The 15,537-nt window shown below is 40.3% G+C and overlaps 2 protein-coding genes across 2 annotated transcripts in view; both read left to right on the top strand.

Annotated features, from left to right (window-relative positions):
- The window catches only part of vps35 (VPS35 retromer complex component), a 35,050-nt gene extending 27,837 nt beyond the window's left edge, over window positions 1-7,213 (top strand). Inside the window, exons 12-17 of the mRNA XM_078262109.1 lie at window positions 2,418-2,573; window positions 2,959-3,081; window positions 3,172-3,351; window positions 4,266-4,505; window positions 5,163-5,306; window positions 5,652-7,213. Coding sequence (XP_078118235.1) covers window positions 2,418-2,573; window positions 2,959-3,081; window positions 3,172-3,351; window positions 4,266-4,505; window positions 5,163-5,306; window positions 5,652-5,831 — 1,023 coding nt within the window. The 3' untranslated portion in view covers window positions 5,832-7,213. The remainder of the gene's footprint in view (window positions 1-2,417; window positions 2,574-2,958; window positions 3,082-3,171; window positions 3,352-4,265; window positions 4,506-5,162; window positions 5,307-5,651) is intronic.
- A 2,484-nt stretch (window positions 7,214-9,697) lies between these two features.
- c1h16orf87 (chromosome 1 C16orf87 homolog) overlaps window positions 9,698-15,537 on the top strand; it is a 10,558-nt gene continuing 4,718 nt past the window's right edge. Inside the window, exon 1 of the mRNA XM_078261980.1 lies at window positions 9,698-9,984. Coding sequence (XP_078118106.1) covers window positions 9,919-9,984 — 66 coding nt within the window. The 5' untranslated portion in view covers window positions 9,698-9,918. The remainder of the gene's footprint in view (window positions 9,985-15,537) is intronic.

Raw genomic sequence — 15,537 nt, 5'->3', positions numbered from 1 at the left:
TGAATAACTATTTTTGCGCATTATGTCCACAAGAGGGCAAACCAATACAATGGGAGACATACTACTTGTGTAGGAATATTTAGTTCAACATAAACACGTCTTTTAAAAGATCTACATACCAACACATTACAAAACTAATAAAATAATGTCCTGTGTAAAAGTAAAACTTTATGTAAAGACTGTAGGCAGGACATGACACTAATCACACTGCTAGGTTTGTAATTCAGTCATAAACAACAAAGTCTCTTGCCGTTCCTTGAATTTGTCTGACGATTTCTCCGTTGGCCCTTACCGACAAAAGTTCCTGAATCTTGTCGTCTCTCCAGTTCTTCTTCACCTTTTGGATGTTTTGTTTTTTTTCCTGGTTTTTGTGCCAGCCGCATGTTAGAAAGGTCATGAACACGCCCACTCGCTCGCTGGGAATTCTCCGGCTGGGCTCAATCGGACATTACATAGACTTTGTAGGGAACGTCGTTTAGAGAGCAGCAGCCCTGGCCCACACGAGAACAGACAGCCGCACTAGTGCTGCTTTTATTTTTTCCCACAATCAAATCTTTATTTACATATTTAAAGGTCTAATATGTTATACTGACAGCTAGCATTTAAAATGGTTACTGCAGTCCAAATTCAAAATACTGAAAGAGTCGTCTCCCCCGGCCCCTCCTCCCCAGTGTCGAAGTTCACGGGAGTTGCCAGGTGTTGAGAACGCTAAAACCAATGTCACTGTCGTGTTATTTGATCAATAACGAGCGTGATTCACTGTTATCTAGCGTAACCTCTTTATTGGGTAGCCGCATTCAACCACACGTTTTTTCCCTTCCTCCCCATGTCCGTCTCTCTAACATGTCCCTCCTCATACACAACTCCCATTAAAGATTCCTACCCATATAACAATAATACCACAGTCACAGAATGTCAATGTTAGCTTGATGCTATTCTTACATTGCCAGACATTACTCCACAGCGCTGCGGAGTTGCTAGATGCTGCTATGTTGACGGTTATAAAAGCATGTTCTCTCGCGGAGCTCTGTACGCAGCTGACAGTGATCTTTTATTGAATAACCGTAACAATGACGACCGCTAAAAAGACCGCGGTCTTGCGGCCATCTGTACCCAGGGCGCAGTCACTGTCTGTGGGCTACACCCGTTGAACAGAAGCAGGTAAACAGTTTTGGCAGGGGGGAAATTGTTGGTACTGCGACTTCCAGACCTGTTATACAGCTTGTCTATACACTGTACAGTCAGTACATTACACATTATTGTTGCATACCAGTTTGTAAGAAAGTGGGAATCCTCTTACTGTCCAACATATCATAACTGTGAAGCTGGCGATGGTAATGTTAGCCACAATAACGTAACATTAGCTACATACATTGCAAAGCGACCTGTAAAGAACACCGGTCCCAATCCAACAATTCAGGCTACGGAGTGTTTTGCCAAAGTTACATTGCATGTTTCCATTATGAGGAAGTCAAACTTGTGGTTTCTGGCATACAGTATGTCATGGATCCTATGTTAGGAATTGGCATGTATTAGCATGGTGGCGTTAGCACCAGTCACGAACACTTCACCTGCTAAGTTACGTTACTCTATATAATTTAATGTGAGCACATGAATGTTGAAATTACTGAAAATGTCTATCCCTACGTTAGCCGTGATATAAATGAATGAAGCTCAATATTTACCTGTTAGGAGGAAATTAGTCAACTCTGTGTCCTTTTGGGCTCCACGCTGTCTCCATATTTTAAAGTATCTCCAATATTTAGCCGTGTTTTACCTCGTCTCTGGTTATGCAACCATTTAGAAAGATGGCAAGCTTTTTATTTTTAGGGTGGGTAGAATGAATCTTTCTCCGTTGATCCCTTTTGTTTGTTTGCTGCCTCCATGGCTGTACTACAGCTGTAGCGCACTGGGTTTGCGTTTTTACAGGTATATCTGACAACCGGCCCGACTGGCCAAACACACAGGCCAAAACACAAACAGACATTCCGTCACTGAACGGAAATTTCAAAAGGAGAAAATACTGGCTTTAGCATTGTTGTTATAAAAACATAGTATTTCAACTTAGCATGTTTCCTTAATATCGGATGACACATTGTGGTCATTTTTTGATTAAATACAGTAAATGTATTACTTATTGCACCTTTAACAATATATACAACTTAAACATATATTCAAATTTAGAATATTCATTGATGGCCCTAGAGTGCAAGGCATCAGAAATCCAGTACATATAACAATGCTGCATTACTTAGTGTTGAATGTGTGGCCTCTTACTACTGTAACTTATTGGTCAAGATTTTTGATCTGTCTCTGACCCATGACCTCGTCAGCATAGGTCATCAACCAAAAGCAGGAAGGAAATTTAGAAAAGTACCTGGAATCAAAACTCCTTACTCCCTCTCTGGTTTCTCTAGGTGGACGCCATCTTGAGCTTGGTATCCACACTGATACAGGACCAGCCAGACCAACCAGCTGATGACCCTGACCCTGAGGACTTTGCTGAGGAGCAGAGCCTTGTGGGTCGTTTCATCCATCTGCTCCACTCCGAAGATCCGGATCAACAGTATCTTGTGGGTCCTTTTCTCAACATTAAAGGAGCATGCCAGTGACGGAACTAGATGTGTACATACTAAAATAAAATAAAATTAATTAACGTCTGTTACATGTGCTCAGTCATGGAAGGCTTGTATCATGTGGACGCGCCGACAGTTTTGTTGTCATTACTTAGAATTCCTCATGGGGGAGACAGAAACTACACACCGTTCGTTGATTTACACCATAAAGAAATGAATGTAACCCAGTGGCTGCCTTGAAAGTATGATGATGAGTACTATGGCATGCTTTGGATTTAAAACTGTTGTGTGTTTCATGTTTCTATAACTTTCTCTGTTGGGGTTGGTAAGCCACAATGTCTTTGCTGTTGTTCATTAACGTTAACACTGGTTTGTTGGTCAGATTCTGAACACAGCCCGGAAACACTTTGGTGCGGGTGGGAACCTAAGGATTCGCTACACACTCCCTCCTCTGGTGTTCGCTGCCTACCAGCTGGCCTTCAGATACAAGGAGAACTCCTCATTGGTGTGCAAACATCCCTTTCACTACATCTCACATGCTGTATTTCTAGTTTTGTCTATCCTATTAAATTATTCCAAATGTGTCTCCCATCAGGATGACAAGTGGGAAAAGAAGTGTCAGAAGATCTTTTCCTTCGCCCACCAGACCATCAGTGCACTTATCAAGGCGGAGCTTGCTGAGCTGCCTCTTCGACTCTTCCTGCAGGGAGCACTGGCTGCAGGCGAGATTGGCTTTGAAAACCACGAGACTGTTGCTTATGAGTTCATGTCACAGGTACAATGTTTAATTAAACAGTTGCCTTTAAATCTCTTGAGCATTCAGGCTCACACGGTGTCTTCACAGGCTATATAGTGAAAGCAGCACGTCTTTGGTCCTGGCTAAAATAACCAAAGCACAGGTCTGAAAGTGACCGAGTTAAGTTAATAAACCCTCAGCACCTGCCTAAAGAATGTGATTTTTAGAGCCTATAATTGAACCTTTGCATTTCATGCTGGCCTCACAGATTCCTGTACAAGTCAAGAGTTAAATGTTTTTGAATTGGGAAAAGCTTTAGGTGGTTTTGCTCTAGAAAAGTCACAACCACATTATATACAGAAGATGATAAACTAAATAACACTGAAAGTTTCACATTTAGTTTTTTTATTTTTCTGTACAAATTGAAAAGCTTGAGACAACTGTCGGACTAGCTAACTGAAAATGTATGAGGGAAATATCTTTAAACAAACGCTTGTGCATTTTGTATCTCGGATATAATTGGTTGGCTACAGCCTATAGCGTGGAGGACACTTAATTTAAGACGGCTATAGAGAGATGGACAGCCAGTCAGTTGAACTCCAGTTACATAAAGAAAGATGACATATGATAACTGGAAATATTTTATATATTATCCTGTTTTGTGTTGTTCAAGTGGATTTGTTAACACTTACATGGGCCTTTAATCTGTGGGAAATTTTGAATATTTGATGACTACTTGAGACCCCAAAACTGTTTTAAAAATTCCACAGGCAATTGTGGTGATTTCTTATATTGATTTTGTTTTGCTTTGATTCTCAATATTGCAACAACAAAACCTCTGGCTCTCTCCTTTTCACATCTTTTGTCTCATTCCTTTTCCTCTCTCCCTCCTTGCCCACCAATGCCACCTTTTGCATTTATTCTCTTGCTTCTCAATACATCTCCCTCACCAGGCCTTCTCTCTGTACGAGGATGAGATCAGTGACTCTAAAGCCCAGTTGGCAGCCATCACACTGATCATTGGTACCTTTGAGCGAATGCGATGTTTCAGCGAGGAAAACCATGAGCCGCTGAGGACTCAGTGTGCGCTGGCTGCCTCCAAGCTGCTGAAGAAGCCTGACCAGTGCCGAGCCGTCAGTATCTGCGCCCATCTCTTTTGGTCAGGTCGCAGCACTGAAAAAAATGGTGAAGAGGTGTGTTGGAATTGTTTTTGTGCTATTTCAAAAACACTTCTATCTGAAAAAAATCTTTTACACCTGCGAAGGGAACGAAAATGTGCTGTGCTGTCACTACATCCCACCAGTATACTCACTGTGAGAAAACGTTTGTTGATGTAATAATGGCACCAACACCAAACAGAGCTCGCAATTGTGATGGAACCTGCAGTTTCCACAATCAAGGAGTAAACAGTAGACAGTTATACTAAAATGGGTATGATAAATGACACTGTAAGAGTGTTCAATTGTCCGTCTTAAGCACACTGTAGCATGCCACATTTAAATTACATTTATTTTTTGGGCAGTTTTGTCTTTATTAGATAGAAGACATTAGAGAGGGGACAGGAAATGAGAGGACGCTGGTGGATGACATGCAACAAAGGTCGAGTAGGTTTGAACCGGGGATGTAACATAACATCGTTACCTTCTTCCCCTGTGCTACCAGGACGCCTCAAAAAAAAATGCGGATAATTGGTACAGAAGGAAACTGTTTCTTTCTTTTAGATTTTCCATCAATTATCCTTCAATAATATGTATCTGAGTTTGCTAGATCATTGTTTGGACACATTTTGATTCACTTGATCTCTGATGATCCACTGCTGTCATTGCTAAGTACTGATGTTGCATTATTAGATCCGCGATGGTAAGCGGGTGATGGAGTGTCTAAAGAAAGCCCTGAAGATTGCCAACCAGTGTATGGATCCATCGCTGCAAGTCCAGCTTTTCATTGAAATCCTCAACAGATACATCTGCTTCTATGAGAGAGAAAACGATGCGGTAGGACACCACAAATGTCAACATGGTTAAGACACCTGTTCCAAGCTGTGTTGTTAGCAACACGTTTTGAATGCTCTTAAGTACCCAGGTTACTGTTGTTTATCTGCAGTAACCTGGTTTGAGAAATGTCATGTAAACAAGAACCTGATTTGTTCTTTTCAGTTTTGTCATTCTGATGGCTTTAAATGAGTATGTGCACATAAGTACTCTAACATCTTTGCTTTTAACCTTCAAAACACAAAGACAGTCACTTCCAATTGATGTGAATGCAGTCCATAAAAGCTATGTAAATATTACACTATAAACAGGAACTCTTACACTGTACCTCATCCTCCACCTGTCCAGGTGACTGTCCAGGTATTAAACCAGCTTATCCAGAAGATCAGAGAAGACCTTCCCAACCTGGAGGCGAGTGAGGAAACGGAGCAGATCAACAAACACTTCCACAACACACTGGAGCATCTTCGCCTGCAGAGAGAATCCCCCGAGTCTGAGGGTCCCGCCTATGAGGGCCTGGTCCTTTAAAACTCACGCAGGTTGGAAGGATGTGAAGTCCATCCATAGATGTTTCACTATATTATAAATATACAAGAGCACACACTCACAAGAACTCACAAAATCCCATCCTTTAGGCCGGGAATAAAAATAAATATCAAGAAGAGCTAAAGTACTCACTCCTTCATTTTATTATTAATTTTTCTGCATAAGTTCCTCGGTTTTCTGCAACAGGTTGGAGATGTTACATTTTGAGAAGTGTGTGCAAGCAACACTGCACTTAGCTTTAACGTGCACTTGTGGCAAGTCGTAGGCACCATTCCTTTATGAATTCCTGCTTGGCAAATTTTTCTTTAACCTGTATCATTTGATTGTCAATAGATTTACTAGCTGTTGTAGGTGTACCTGCTGAGTCATCAACCCCTCACGTGTTCGCATCTTTCCATATCGAAAAGTGAATGTATTGGCGTGAGTGTATAACAGCTACAGGATCTAGTATTGGTGTTACAGCTGTATTGCATACGAATAACCTCTGAATAACTCTGTTGTTCCTTGGGATGGCTTTGTAGCCATTTTTAAACTAGTTGGAACCAACGAAACTGAAGACCTTATATATGGAAGCACATGCAAACTATGGCCCCACAGGAACCGTGCAAACAATGTTGTTTCCATTAAAAACTGATGTTTTGGAACAGCGCGTCTTTATCATCTGGTCGGTCAATTCAGTTAATAATTGTGCATTTTGCATGATCCAGTTTTTCTGCTGTCCCTGCTGGGCTGCAAAGAAATACAAATAACCGTACAAATCTAGGGATTTATAGGTGGGAAAGTTGTCATATTTTGACAAGATCCTCTCATGCTTAAGCAGTGTTTGTTGTTGATTTCTGGACTTCTCACCAATGGATTGACAAGTTCAGAACTGCAGCATGTGTTTGCATGATTTAGTGTGCTTGTACTATAAGGCCTGGTTTTCAGTTTACTCTACATGGATCCCACCAACTACAATGTCTTGACTGTTTCCAAATTTTATTGATCAATGAAATCTTGTAGCTTGGCGACATTGTCGTTTGGGGTTAGTCTGTTGTGGGGGGTGCAGAGATTTCTCAGGATTGTATGCTAGTTGACAAGTTGCCATACTGAGCACCTACTGATGTATACATGTGCTGCAGCTTCTGACAGTGTCTGCTGATTTCTCTTTCTTAGCTATTGTTGATTTGTTGGAGAGGGAATTGACCATTTTCTCTCCCCTTTTTAAATCTGTGTGAAAAACCTCTTGTAAATCAGATCCAGAAAAAAAATGCAAATTAAAAAGCAATTGTCATTTGCTGAAATAAAATAACAATTAACAATACATATGTGCATTTTGTTTTTACACACAACATATGAATAAAATACAATCGTATTATATATTACAGTGACTGTAAGTGTTATAACGATCTGTGTTAACACGTTACTCTTCATGTGTTTTTTCTGAAAGATCCAAAGCAGCCTATGAATATTAACAAAAGAAAAGAAAAGGCCTATCATATAAATGTTATAATATAATGTATAAACTTTTCATCCAGTTTCAGGTCGAGTCATATCTACCAAATTCATTAGCTATACCCACTTATCGTTTGGAGGGTTGCAGGGTGGCTGGCTGGATCCCAGCTGACATTGGGTAAACCTTGGACAGTCATAACAGGGCTGATAAAGATACAACCATTCATACCTTTGGGCAATTTAGAGTTGCCAATGAACCTAACTTGTCTTTGGACTGTTGGAGGAGCTAGAGCCCCCAGAGAAAACTCACACATGCACAGGGAGAGCATGCAAATTCCTAACAGAAAAGCTCCTGCAGGCGTTCTGCCTGCTCGTTTTGCACGAACTTCTAGTTGCGCCCACAGCTAATGCCCCAAGGAATCCTATGAAGGAATGATACTGTATTTCATATTCAAGTAAACGTCATACTGATGAAATAGTGAACTATTAAAGTATATTACCTGCGATTTTATTAAAGGCTTGTTTTAGAGCCAGCGTGGGCAAATGACCAGAGAACACTACAAGCGTTCAGTAGTTTAGTGAGCGTATGTTTGCAGAAATAACTGGAAGTACCTCTTGAGTTTCTAAAGCCTTTTCATACATGTGCAAAGCGGTGCTCCCAATCACAACACTTCACAACATCATGTATTGCACAGCTTCATAGGTTGGCATTACTAATTTAACGTTACAGATGAACAGGTTTTCTGTATTGTATCTGTATTTCTGTATTGTATTTTCTGTATATTTTCAGATTCTGTACTGCTCTTAGAGAATATCGTCAGGAAACGATACTTTTAAAACAGTGCTGGTGCTCCATGAACCAATACCAAGCATAAAACGACAAATCTATGCTGTCTATGCTTGCCTTCTGTAACGGCACCCATCTGTCACTCAAGCGGAATGCCCTTAGTTCTTAACCCTTTACCTACACCCCACAGTTGTCATTAAAGGGAAACTTAAAGTTGGGCATTTTAACATGGGGGATCTTGACTACTGAGATTCTCTGTTCTTTGTTTTGGTAGCCGGTCCAGCCATGCATTCATGGTTCCTAAGTGAACTGAGACAGCAAGGCTCTTGGACTGTACCAGAACCACAATGCTGAGCTTGAATTTTACTCAGTCTGTCTGAAAGGTTTAGAATAGCAGCCAATATCTTCAGTTGGATTTCAGTTTGTTGTCCTTGGTCTCCCGTAGTAGGAGCTGAAGCAAAAGCTTTCTGCTTAACCAGCTTTGCCAAACAATTAAGCACCTAAAAGGGAGAAGGAGTTAACAACGAAACCACTTTGGTCAAACTTACCAAAATATACAACAAGGGAAACCATGTACAATCCTCAGGGATACAAGGCACCTGCACAGAAGTGACGGATTGACTATAGTGGAGTCCTAAACATATCAGAATCAGCTTTAATGGCCAAGTAAGTATGTACAAAAACAAGAATTTAATGTGCAGAGCACCTAAGAACAGGTCATAAAGGTCTCAACCATACAATAAGCCCCCAGCTGGAAAATTCACACATTGTAATCAACCAGAAACAGTCAAACATGTACTACTTTGCTGTAAGAAATACAATATCAAGAGAAATCACATTCTTCAGTGAATAAGGAAGACAAAACATGTTGCTGATTTAGCTAAAAGAATCAAAGGTTTTTTGTACTCTGCATAATCTCTTGCTCCACACTCCAGTCCAGTTGGTGGTGGAAATGCACATCTAAGATCTGGCAATAAACTAAAGAAGAAGAAGATTTTTAACTGAAGGCTTCTTATGAAACATGCATGAGGCTGGTGAGGAGAGTGTGAAAAGAACAATTGGCAAACATTCCAGGAAACAAAGTTATAGGCCTATATCAAGACTGAAGTTAGGGCACACAGGTTTAAATAAAACAATGCACTTATTAGAGAAACATCCTACAGGAATATGTGAATGTGGTTTCGAAGAAATGGTTGTTAACGGATGTTATCTGTCGCTGCCAGAAGTATAAAACAGAGAGGACAACTAAAGAAGGAATTGAAGGTGTGTGGGGTAGGAGTATTGAATCTTTAGAATATATTTAGCATTGAAGAAGGGTTAAGAAACTGGATTAATAATGGTAAATGGAAAATAATTTAATAACCTGTGTTTTTGTTTGTTTTGTTTTATTTGGGAAATAGAGTCTATTCTAGTATAGTTGGTTGTAATGCACCTATTTGCCACCCGCCATTAAACAAAAAGAAGAAGAAGAAGAAGAAGAAGAAGAAGAAGAAGAAGAAGAAGAAGAAGAAGAAGAAGAAGAAGAAGAAAAAGGGACAGTATGAGAAGGATACAGTAGGTGGCGGTAATGCTCCGTCTGGTTGCAAGTCGCCATTAGAAAGAAGAAGAAGAGCTTGAAGCGCCTGCGTTACCATTTTCTCCATGGAACTTGAATGCAGCACACCAGCAGCAAGACTCTCCCTGCGCATGCTCACAGCGTTAGCATTAGTATTGTGATGTGTGTTTTTAGAAGGTGTGTTGTCATCCAGCCACTTCGGTGTGTGTTTTTTGCACGCATGTGTTAGTGTATCTGGAGCAAATAATTCTCAGAGACACTTGTAGCTACCTTACAGCTGGAGGAAACGGACTATGTCGGCAAATAAAACAAAGAAAGTCAAAATGGCTACTAAATCTTGTCCTGAATGCGACCAACAGGTGAGGAGAATATATGTTTCAGTTTTGAACGTTGTTACTGATTGCGTACCTTATGGAATGTTCGTAGACTACAGTCAAAATAATGTTGCATAATGCTAGGGCTCTTGTATACGGAGATCAGTGGCAGCCCACACACGTTGTGTTGAACAAGTTAACGTTAGCTGTGGCTTTCTGTTTAGCAAAGAAATCCTTAAAATGTTCTGAAATGTTGATATAATTAACATATTTAAACCTATGTCGGCATTTTGTGACACCTTTGTATTCAGCAGATCGACGTCATTACACGGTAGAGAAACGTGAGCTAGACAACCAGTTTAAAAGTTTAGGTACCGAATTGAAGAGTAATGCACATTTGACCAACATCTAGGCCATTTAATTACTTTACAGCATCTGAACTTGCCTATAGGCTATAGCAAAGAGTCATTCAATTTCAACATTTCTGGATGGGATTTGCCATGATTTTATCTGTCGGGGCTATCGTTTTTTTGTGGTCGTGGGGATTTTAAGACGAAGGAATTAGAGTAACGTTACATACACTCTTTACACTCCTGATATTTCAAGAATAGCATACCAGAAAGCATTCCACAATGTTGGTCAACATTTTATTGGGCTCGCAATAATGCCAGACCTACAGCGTTTTCTTGTTTAAATTGGCTTTTCTTTTTTACAGTTTGCAGGTCTTAGTAGTGTCACAATAGCTGAATTTTTACTTCAATACCAAATTTAGTATCACACTACTGTATCAAAATGATACTGAAAGGACACTGATTCGATACTCCATACCTAATAGGCTACATCAAACACAACTCTGTAGGCTAATAAAAACGAGGACGCGATGAGACACGTGGACATACAGTGTGCTGGTGCAAAACCTTGAGACCCACAGTGTAGAAAATACATTTACAATGGAATCTTAACTATTTAATTTTAATTCCATATATCAGAGCGGGTCAAATTTTATTTAACATATTTTGTGTGATTAGGCCTGCCTCGCACAATTCCCGTGTATTATTCTATGAATATCATGAGTCTACAAACAGGTAATTTCCACTTAAACATTACTCCAGCAAACCAATCGCATGTTTTTAGCCAGGTTCATTATGTTACTATCACACTGTCACACATTATGTTCACTCACACCCACTTCATGACACCCTTACATCTATCCAAATAGAGTGTGTGTGTGTGTGTGTGTGTGTGTGTGTGGGGTCTTCTTCTTCAGGTGTGTAAAGGTGAGAAAGGAGTAGGGCTGCCCCTTCTTGGTCGATTAGTCAACAATACATATGTACCTTTTTGTCTTTGTAATGTTGTTTATCGAATGTGTCCATATCAATCAGATCTTAAACCATCTGCCTTGACTGGAAAGCACTTTGAGTCAACTTCTGTTGTTTTAAATGATTTGAAATGAAGATGACTTGACCTTATCGGCCATTTTGGTCTGATAGTGCGTTCCATTTACCTCGGAACTCGGAAGCCCGAGCTGAGAATGACACCCGAGTTGACTGCGTTCCATTTAACAAGTCGGATTTTCACTGTGGGGTTAGCTCTAGCCAAATGAGTCATTGTTAGCAATACTAGTTGATAACAGCACATTACACTGTTTTTTTTGTGCATACAAACAGCGTGGCAACATGTCCACAGATAGAAGTTGGACAGGACTGTGGACGACTGATTTAATGAGACACAAAAAAGACAGAAGTGCTAATAACTGTATGTTACTACAGCTTCACTACTGGTGATGCATGAATTAGCAGTGTTGGATTTTGAGCTCGGGGTACTGTGAGGTTGTCCAACTTCCCAACTCAGTAATCCGAGTTTAGGTGGCGTGTTTCTGACTTTGACCTAAAAAAATGGAACGCACTATTAGTCGACTAAGATTACTTTAATCGAAAAGTCAGGTTTTTTTTTAATCCTTTTTTGTGCTGAATGATTATATTGAAGGAAGCTTTTCAGCACATCTGTGGTAAACACAAGATTTAAAGTGGTACTTTTGCATGATTGCATCTTTGTGGAGAAACCAAGGGGGTAAGCGTCTCCTCACAACCCAAACCTCCTATGGCGCCATTTTGATGCTAATAAGCACTCACCCCCCGTTAGCATTCCATTGACTGCCATTCATTTTGACGTCACTTTGACAGCGAATAACTTTACATCTAAAGTGTTTAAAGACTTTATTTGTCCATTGTTTATTTCTAAAGAAACACGACAATGTACAGGTGCTGGTCATATAATTAGAATATCATGAAAAAGTTGATTTATTTCAGTAATTCCATTCAAAAAGTGAAACTTGTATAATGTATACATTCATTCCACACAGACTGATATATTTCAAGTGTTTATTTCTTTTACTTTTGATGATTAGACTAATGAAAACCCCAAATTCAGTATCTCAGAAAATTAGAATATTGTGAAAAGGTTCAATATTGAAGACACCTGGTGCCACACTCTAATCAGCTAATTAACTCAAAACACCTGCAAAGGCCTTTAAATGGTCTCTCAGTCTAGTTCTGTAGGCTACACAATCATGGGGAAGACTGCTGACTTGACAGCTGTCCAAAAGACGACCATTGACACCTTGCACAAGGAGGGCAAGACACAAAAGGTCATTGCTAAAGAGGCTGGCTGTTCACAGAGCTCTGTGTCCAAGCACATTAATAGAGAGGCGAAGGGAAGGAAAAGATGTGGTAGAAAAAAAGTGTACAAGCAATAGGGATAACCGCACCCTGGAGAGGATTGTGAAACAAAACCCATTAAAAAATGTGGGGGGGATTCACAAAGAGTGGACTGCAGCTGGAGTCAGTGCTTCAGGAACCACCACGTACAGACATAAGCAAGACATGGGTTTCAGCTGTCGCATTCCTTGTGTCAAGCCACTCTTGAACAAGACACAACGTCAGAAGCATCTCGCCTGGGCTAAAGACAAAAAGGACTGGACTGCTGCTGAGTGGTCCAAAGTTATGTTCTCTGATGAAAGTACATTTTGCATTTCCTTTGGAAATCAAGGTCCCAGAGTCTGGAGGAAGAGAGGAGAGGCACAGAACCCGCATTGCTTGAAGTCCAGTGTAAAGTTTCCACAGTCAGTGATGGTTTGAGGTGCCATGTCATCTGCTGGTGTTGGTCCACTGTGTTTTCTGAGGTCCAGGGTCAACACAGCTGTCTACCAGGAAGTTTTAGAGCACTTCATGCTTCCTGCTGCTGACCAACTTTATGGAGATGCAGATTTCATTTTCCAACAGGACTTGGCACCTGCACACAGTGCCAAAGCTACCAGTACCTGGTTTAAGGACCATGGTATCCCTGTTCTTAATTGGCCAGCAAACTCGCCTGACCTTAACCCTATAGAAAATCTATGGGGTATTGTGAAGAGGATGATGCGATACGCCAGACCCAACAATGCAGGAGAGCTGAAGGCCACTATCGGAGTAACCTGGGCTCTCATAACACCTGAGCAGTGCCACAGACTGATCGATTCCATGCCACGGCGCATTGCTGCAGTAATTCAGGCAAAAGGAGCCCCAACTAAGTATTGAGTGCTGTACCTGCTCATACTTTTCATGTTCATACTTTTCAGTTGGCCAACATTTCTAAAAATCCTATTTTTGTGTTGGTCTTAAGTAATATTCTAATTTTCTGAGATACTGAATTTGGGGGTTTCATTAGTTGTCAGTTATAATAATCAAAATTAAAAGAAATAAACACTTGAAATATATCAGTCTGTGTGGAATGAATGTATACATTATACAAGTTTCACTTTTTGAATGGAATTACTGAAATAAATCAACTTTTTCATGATATTCTAATTATATGACCAGCACCCGTATAAAAGGCTCCATTACCTTGTACCTCACATTATGGCTCCATAGCAGACGTTTTTGTAAAATTAGGCTAACGATTGTGTCATAACCACGGGACTTACTGTCGCATAGTACAGGAATTACCATATAGTACAGGAGAAGCTTGTAGACAGTTTTGACTTACATTAGCTGTTTAAGTTTAATTACTAATGTTAACTAGCATTTTAGTTAGCAATAATTAGCCTGTGTCCATGTTATCTCCTTACATATACCTACGCTCTCCGTCTCTGCAAGATTGGGAATGATTGAGATTTCTCTTGGCACAGCTACCAGAAGACTTACAACTTTCAGACAGGTTGCTCACGTCACATTTACATCGTCTCTCTTAGTTGGAGGCTGCGCAGTAACGCTCTGCGCTCACCGGAAAAGTGCTTCTAATGGCCTTCACTGGTCTCCGTCCAGAGCAACAAGATCTGTTGGTCCATTCTTATATACTGTCTATGGGAGAAACAGACAGATCTGTTGATGAAATCACCTAGGCTTAATCGATTGGTTGACAAAATCATGTGTTAGTCGACAAATCATTTCTATAGTCAAGGACAGCCCTATAAAGGAGCCAGGGTTTCAACATCTCTGTAGCTCTCTTTTTTTTTTTTTCATTCTTGCACATAGCTATTTCTGACACTTTTCATTTGAACAACACTATGAATGTCTTTCTGGAGAGACTGTCTCAAAATGTGCACGGTTATCACCATATTTAAACAATTTAAATGAGACGGGGAACATCACTGCCTTGTACTCCATTGTGACCATTCAGAACAGGTGTAAACACTTACCAGAATTACCAGCTGGACACACAACCACTGCAGGCCAAAAGCAGCTTCTTATTTTAAGAATGTTCAACTTACTCAGGGTGGAACAGAATTCCTTACGAGGCAAGTGTGAAACATGTAGCTTTTTGTCAAATTTACAGAATATTACAATGATCTCCTGTAGAGAGAGAATATGCATGAAAGGAGGAAAACTATTCTGAAATGTGTTGTGAAAAAAAGGCTAGCTAAACCTTTGAGCCCCACTGACCCAGATGTTTTCAGAGTTGCACCTTTCTTGTCAGTCTCCTCTCTGTTCTGGCTGTGCACACACTAAGAACATTTATTATAGGACATTGGGCAATATAGATAACATAAATCATGGTATATTGCATCAATATGGTTGTGATACCGTGAAGTTTCTGAACACTAGGTTAGGAAACCCTTATTGGCTATGTTCACACTAGAGCTCTTTTGTGGTGAAAAAAAAAAAAAAGCTGGCAGAGTTTTTATTCCAAAAAGCAGCCGAGAGCGTCATTTGTTGCTATAACAACAGCTACTGCTACAGTATCCTAGCTAGAGGGCTATGTAGAGCGGTGCTAACTTTAGATAAAACTAAGCAGTGGAGCGAGCTAGAAAAAGAACAGAGAGAGAAAGGTGCTGCTTTACATAAAACAAAGCGAGTTCCCTGACCAGGGAGCACCCGGTCATACCGTATAAGCGTATAACTTTCTGTGCTCCAACTCCATTTTTTTCTTGTTTTTATGGAAGTGACAGTTCTGGCTACTCTGCTTGTCATTGATTGGCTGTCAAAAAAGCACTTGACGCTGGGCGTTTTTTTTTTCAGAAAAGTTTTTAAACTTCAAAAAGACGCTCCGAGCTGCAAAAAAGAAGTCAGCGGTGGTGTTTAAAAAAGTGCTCAGGACTTTTTGAAAACACGTTTTACTCCA

The sequence above is a fragment of the Sander vitreus genome, chromosome 1, assembly GCF_031162955.1.
Source record: "Sander vitreus isolate 19-12246 chromosome 1, sanVit1, whole genome shotgun sequence".
NCBI classification, from domain to species: Eukaryota; Metazoa; Chordata; class Actinopteri; order Perciformes; family Percidae; genus Sander; species Sander vitreus.
The sequence above is the reverse complement of the archived record's forward strand: the minus strand, read 5'-3'. Positions and strand labels throughout refer to the sequence as shown.